This window comes from Carya illinoinensis, chromosome 16 (genome assembly GCF_018687715.1).
Source record: "Carya illinoinensis cultivar Pawnee chromosome 16, C.illinoinensisPawnee_v1, whole genome shotgun sequence".
Classification (NCBI taxonomy): Eukaryota; Viridiplantae; Streptophyta; class Magnoliopsida; order Fagales; family Juglandaceae; genus Carya; species Carya illinoinensis.
In genome coordinates, this window is record NC_056767.1 from 28,022,676 (window position 1) to 28,029,678 (window position 7,003).

The 7,003-nt window shown below is 37.0% G+C and overlaps 1 protein-coding gene across 1 annotated transcript; it reads left to right on the forward strand.

Annotated features, from left to right (window-relative positions):
* Positions 1-5,322: 5,322 nt before the first annotated feature.
* Positions 5,323-7,003, forward strand: LOC122298993 (protein FAR1-RELATED SEQUENCE 4-like). Its single transcript, XM_043108834.1, has 4 exons — positions 5,323-6,217; positions 6,359-6,645; positions 6,739-6,807; positions 6,914-7,003. Exons 1-4 carry the CDS (start codon positions 5,323-5,325, stop codon positions 7,001-7,003), a joined length of 1,341 nt encoding a protein of 446 aa, XP_042964768.1.

The following is a 7,003-nucleotide window of genomic DNA, read 5'->3' on the forward strand; positions in this document are numbered from 1 at the left end:
ACTAGCCGAAATTGTTTACCCACAAGGCACAACATGATGAAGAGGGGTGTTTTGAGAGAAAGTTTATGTGGATTGTTGTAACACCCCTTTCCCCTATTGAGGCCAAGAATGTCACTTGCTTACTTACATAAAGCTAAGAAAGATATTTGTATAATTTGCAGAAATACTATTCGTCACTTAAAAGAGTTTATAAAAGAAGTTGTCTTAATAAAGCATAACTCAATTTCTCAAACTGATTGAAATGAAAATCAGACAACAAAATCACTAAGTTCATAGTCTGCTTTCTAAGCCTGACCTGCTTGCTCGTATTGATCATCATCCTGACCTGAGTGGATTTTTAAGAAAAATAAAAATAAACAAAAATGAGTCGAATACTCAGTAAGAAACTCATCACAATGTAACATAATAACTGGAGGATTTTTCGTAAATCATTTCGCTCATGCTGAGAATATTTAAAACATTACTGATTATACTTATGCTTATGATGTGCATGACTTGTCTTAATTATCTAAATTAACTGATTATTCTGACATATCTGGCTGATCTAATTTTACTGAGATGATTGGCCAACACATTTAACTCTGTGTAAGGTTATGCACAGTCCCACATCCTACTGCAGCAAGGGGAGCTACTGAATAGTACTCTGGCATACTACGGTAGACCACACTTGAGTCCGTGGCTTGCACTCCTACCCCCATCTGAATTGAATGGTCATCTGATTAATTGATCTGATTTAACTGTTCTGATCTTATCTTGTACTTGAACTTAAAATAGCTTATGTGTGTTATGTGACATGGGATGTATGATATACATACTGATATACATAACTTGTAAGTTTTGAATCTAAACATGATGCCAAATGACATAATCATGAGCTGTGCTGAGTGATATGCTGGCATACATCATGACATGCGTGGTACATAAAAACGGCTATCAATAAACTGGCTTGAATAATACATATATGAGTTAAACTGTAATGATCCTAATTCATGATCCAATTACTTACCTCACTATGCTGCTTCCTTAATGTCACTTCGTATATCATTACCTATACGAAGTATTTAAGCGTCACGAAATTTGCTTGAAACAACGTGTCTTAACATTCTGCTGAATTAATACAATCAAGCTTTATACAAAAACATTGAATCATACTTATCATATAATTAAACATATTATAATTTATTAAAATACTTGGGCTAATTCAACACCATTAAAATAAATCATGCAAATATAAATTCTTAAATAGATTTACTTTCTTCTATTTAACATAATTATTCAATCTTTACAAGAAATCATAATAAATACTAATATCATTTAAATATTCTTAACATATTTCTTTTAAATTCATAACTTAATACATAATTATAATAAAATCTGACAAAGCCAATTGCTTAATCTTATTTAATAAAATAGACTTAATAATAATTAAAAATACTTAGTAATACATTTTAACTCCCTTAAATATTTTCTGTATGAAATGATATTTTATTATATCAAATAACAACGTAAACTAGTTTATTAAAACATACTCATTATCTACTTAACCAAGTCTACTAAAAATAATATACAGTTTCTTGTAAGAGAAAAGCTACGCTTAAGCCCTTTGTTCCGCCCACACCACACACCGCCCCACGTGGATTTTAATTTTTTTTTTTCTGTACAGTAAATTCACTTTAGCATTCAACTTTCTGTATGCCTCACTGAATCCAGTTTGATTTTCTTGTCCCGTCCATGAAGATTTTATTTTCTTCTTTTTTGTTTCTTTCTTGTACGTTTCACGTTCCCGTCTTGGGTTTTCACTTTCAGAATTTGAAATTCCCTCCAACTTATGCGAAGATCAGTCCCTTTCGATCGTCTCCTCTCCTCCGATCTCCCAACTGAACAAGAAATGCAATCAAAGTGCTGGAATTGATTTCAGCACTCTCCATTTTACGCCATCTGCAAGGTAATCTATTTTAAGAGTTGGGTATTTGATCTGGGATGGGATTTAGAATGGAGATTTATGAGATGGATTTTTCAATGTGCTTATAGTTTATAGTTTGGCTTCAGCAACCCTATTTTTCTTCTATGGAAAAAATTTTACTTTTCAAGTTATTGTCATATTTAGAAATAAATATAGCAGACCACTGATAATGAGAAAGGCTTTGGATTGAGCTGAGAACTGGTTCTGAGTTGAGAAGCTTGCAATATATGTGGTTCACTAATCTGTGAAAATTAGCATGTGGTTATGTAAAGATTGGGTAATTTGTTTGTCCTCGTGTGGAGAACAGTTTGGATCCTGTATTGTTGGAAGTTAATGTAGTGAGATGTTATCAACAGATGAGACTTTGCTCTTCTTTTTTAGATTTATTAGTCCTTTTTTTTTTTTTAGTTTAGGTTCAGGCTTTGCATTAGTTTGCCTAGAAGTGGAGACTGCAGATGTCTCTCTATGTTGTTGCTAGGTAGGCAGATCACAATTTAAGATGCTCCAGTCTCTCAGACCCCTTAGTTGGGTCATCCATTCGTTTGCTTTTAAACGGAGAAATGTCAAACAAGTAATTGACTTCAGATCTATGTGGAGTCAACTCTCCTTCCATTTTCTATATTGCAATTTTAGTTTAAAGTGCATGCAACCGAACTAGGTGTTGCTTTGAAATTTTTATAGTTAAAGGTAGACTGCAAATATAGAAAATAATTTTTTTTTCCAAATGTTGATGGCTAGATTTGGTAAAATATTTGTAGAATTTGATATTTAAAACTTGAGAGACAAGAGACGATCGTTTCTTAATTAATTCACCGAAGGGATTGTATCATTTTCAATAACATGATGGACAAAGAAGAAGATAAAAGCAAAGTTGTGCCTTCTACACCAATTCCACCGACTCAGGTATGATACGTTGGTAATTCAACAAAGGAAGGTGTCTTGATTTGAACTAGCTACTGTAATTTATATATATATATATATATATATATTGTATTGTAGGGATATTATGGTCCAAGAAATGCCTATTGCCCGATTTATGATGCATCCAAATGTATATATGAATTCATATACATACACATGGGGTGGCCAAGTATGTTGGTTCCTAAACTTTCGTGCATGTTTCGATGTGTTAATTGTTACGTATTCTAACATTGGGCTTGATTGCAGTCCCCACCAATGCCATCATTTCCAACAACGTTGATCTACCCTTCGTCGAGTAATGCGGATGAGTCGAGCCGTGTTGAACAAACAAGCCAGGTACGTACATAGCTTTGTAAAGTTAAAAAAAAAAAAAAAATTCCTTAAGTTATCTATTACCCATTTTAACATTGTGTCTGATTACAGCTGTCACCAATGCCACCGCTTCCAACAACGTTCATCTACCCTTCGTCGAGTAATGCGGATGAGTCGGGCCGTGTTGAACAAACAAGCCAGGTACGTACATAGCTTTGTAAAGTTTCAAATAATTTTTCCTAAGTTGTCTATTACCCGTTTTAACATTGTGTCTGATTACAGCCGCCACCAATGCCACTGCTTCCAAAAGGATTCATCTATCCTCTGTCGACTAGTGCGGAAGAGTGGAGACAAGTAGGAGATTTTCAACCTTGTATTTTTCTTCCTTACGTACATTGATACATATTCTAATATTGTTCCTGATTGCAGTCCCGACCAATGCCACATTTTCCAACACCGTTCATCTATCCTCCGTCGACTAATGCGGACGAGTCTGCCCATCTTCAACAAGTGATCCAAGTAGGCATTTTTCGAACCTTGTATTTTTCTTCCTTGCGTGCATTGTTACTTATTTTTTACATTGTTCTTGGTTCCTGATTGCAGCCCCCACTAATGCCACCTTTTCCAACAGCGTTCATCTATCCTCCGTCGACTAATGCGAACGAGTCTGGTCGTCTTCAACAAGCGATCAAAGTAATATTTTTCCTAAACTTCTATTTTTTTCCGTACGTGCATTGTTACATATTCTAACATTGTGCCTACTTGTAGCCCCCACCAATGCCACCTATGCCAACTAATTTCATATGTCCACCATCGAGTATCGGGGTGGAGGAGTCGGGACATGCGCAACGAAGTAGCCAAGTACAAATTTCTACTTTAACCTTTTATTTTTTTTTTATTGGGTGTTACCCGTTTTAATATGAGTTTGTGATTATAGCCCCCACTTATGCCAACTATTTCAACAACGTTCATTTGCCCTTCGTCAAGTAATTCAAAGGAGTCGGGGCATGTTCAACAAGCGAGTCAGCTACAGTAATTTTGCCCCTTTTTTTTTATTTACATTTTAACCCATTCTTTTGCCTTACGTGCATCGTTACATGTTCTAACATCATACGGTATTAAAGCCCCCATCAACTTCATGCCCTCCATCGAGTACCGGAGAAGAATTGAGAAGCACCGAAGATGAATTGAGAAGCACCGGAAATGATTCAAGTAATGCGGAGACTGCAAGTAATGTTGGAGGTACATTAGTTTCTTGACATGGCTTTGTACTTTCATATAAATATCGTATTACTTGGAGGGTAATATAAATTTTTACATATCCTAACTGAACATTTTCTTTTTCAGATACATCATTAGATGTGGAGACAGAAGCCGGGGATACAAATATAGAAAACTCTGATAAAGACTGAGTTGAGGAGGAGCCCAAACCTGGTATGGAGTTTGCCACTGATAATGAGCTAATGGCATATTATAAGCGATATGCTAAGCAAGAAAGTTTTGGTGTGATAGCACAAAGGATGAAGAGAGAGGCAGATGGAAGGGTAAAGTATTTGACGATTGGGTGTGTGCGAGGTGGCAAGTACCAACCGCGGGATAGTAATATGTCAAGGCCCCGACCAACGATTAAAACAGATTGTAAGGCAAAGATCAATGCTTACTTGGTGAAGGGTACTTGGGTGGTGACCACTGTAGAAAATGCTCATAATCATAGTACTGTTAGCCCACAAAAGTCTAGATTCTTTAGGTCGCACAAGTATTTAGACGAATACAGTCAGAGGATGCTTGACTTGAACGACAGAGCAGGTATTCGAATGAACAAGAATTTCGGGGCACTTGTTGTTGATGCGGGTGGGTTCGAGAATCTTCATTTTCAAGAAAAAGACTGTCAAAATTTTATTGACAAAGCCAGACAATTAAGATTGGGTAAAGGAGGTGGCGAAGCACTTATTGAGTACTTCAAGAGGATGAGGTTGCAGAATAATGGTTTTGTCTATGTGATTGATGTGGATGAGGAGTTGAGACTGAGAAATGTGTTCTAGGCTGACACACGTAGTAGAGCAACGTATGTGTATTTCAGAGATGTTATTACCTTCGATACGACATACCTAACAAATAGATACGGTATGCCGTTTGCACCATTTGTTGGTGTAAATCATCATGGGCAGTCTATTTTGTTAGGGGCGGGGTTGATTTCAAGCGAGGATACGAGTACTTTTGTGTGGTTGTTTCAAGCATGGTTGGAGTGCATGGATGGTCGGGCTCCAAAAGCGATTATTATAGATCAAGATCGAGCAATGAAGGCTGCTATTGCATTGGTATTCCCAGACACTCGTCATAAATATTGTCTATGGCATATAATGCGAAAACTGCCTGAAAAATTGGGATCACATGCTGCCTTCAACGCAGGGTTGAAGACCTCTATCCAGAGTGCCCTATATGATTCACAGACATGGGAAGAATTTGAGAATAAGTGGGGCCAACTTATTCAGAAGTATGATCTTGGTGATAATCCATGGCTGCAAGGGTTGTACAATGAGAGGGCATTTTGGGTACCGGTGTACCTTAAAGGAGTATTTTGGGTTGGCATGAGCACAACACAGAGCTCTGAAAGCATGAATGCTTTCTTTGATGGGTTTGTGCATTTTGGTACGACGTTGAAAGAATTTGTCGATCAATTTGACAATGCGCTCAGGAAGAAAGTGGAGGTCGAGACGACAGCTGATTTCAATTTTGCAAACCAAACTATCCCATGTTCATCCGCATTCCGCATTGAGAAGCAATTTCAAGCTGTGTATACGAACGCAAAATTTAAGGAGGTCCAACGAGAGGTGTGGAGAATGATTTTATGTAACTGCATACTTATAAGTAAGGATTGTTGCATTTCCACCTATAATGTTTTGGATGAAATTACCACTGATGATGACCATGTCAAGAGTGTGAAGTACACAGTTTACTTTAACGAGGAGGAAGTTGATGTTAAATGCACATGTGTGTTATTTGAAATGAGGGGGATTCTCTGTAGGCATGCATTGAACGTTTGCTAGACGAATAAGATTCATGCATTGCCGGATAAGTACACCTTGGATCGCTGGAAAAAGGACTTAAAGAGGAGATATACAGTTGTAAAAAGTAGCTATGACGACTTGCGGCATAATGCAGACTCACGGCGATATGAATTCGTGGTTAAACGATGTCTAAAATTAGCAATTCGTGTATGCCCAAGCGATGACCATGTTGATGCATTCATGTGCCACTTGGATGAGTTTGAGGTTAAATTTAAAGGATTAACACTTGAGTCCGGTTCAAGTAAGGTAAAAGAGACTGCAGCCCCCACTAAGGGTAAGAAAATCTTAAGCCCACACATTGTTCGAGGGAAAGGGAGGCCGCCAACGAAAAGGAAGGTTCCACCTTTGGAGAAGGCTGCAACAAAGCGAAAGAAGAAATCGGTAAGCGATTATATATATATGGTAATTACTTTAATGAGTACATGTATATTTGTTTCTAATGAATAATACATTTTTTGGATGAAATTTATTTAGACTTGTAGGAAAATATTTGATGAAGCATCACATGATTCAAATGTATCAGAAGCTCCAACAACTGATCAGGTAATACATTTACACAAGGATGATGCAAAGCAATTTTTAGGTTCTCAGTGATTTACCAATTTTTTTGTAGTGGGTTTTTATTTATCGCTGCCACCAATTTTTTTAGGTACACAGTGGAAGCAAGGATGATTTTGTTATTCTAACACAGTGCAGTACGTTCACAAACCCAATGCCATCGGAAAATGAGGAGAACTGA

Bases quoted from the DNA above. Each gene is read 5' to 3' on its own strand.
- LOC122298993 (XM_043108834.1), top strand. From the start codon at position 5,323: ATGCCGTTTGCACCATTTGTTGGTGTAAATCATCATGGGCAGTCTATT. The intron at 6,218-6,358 runs GTAGGCATGCAT...GGCATAATGCAG, and splicing joins TGAAATGAGGGGGATTCTCT to ACTCACGGCGATATGAATTC. The intron at 6,646-6,738 runs GTAAGCGATTAT...AAATTTATTTAG, and splicing joins CAAAGCGAAAGAAGAAATCG to ACTTGTAGGAAAATATTTGA.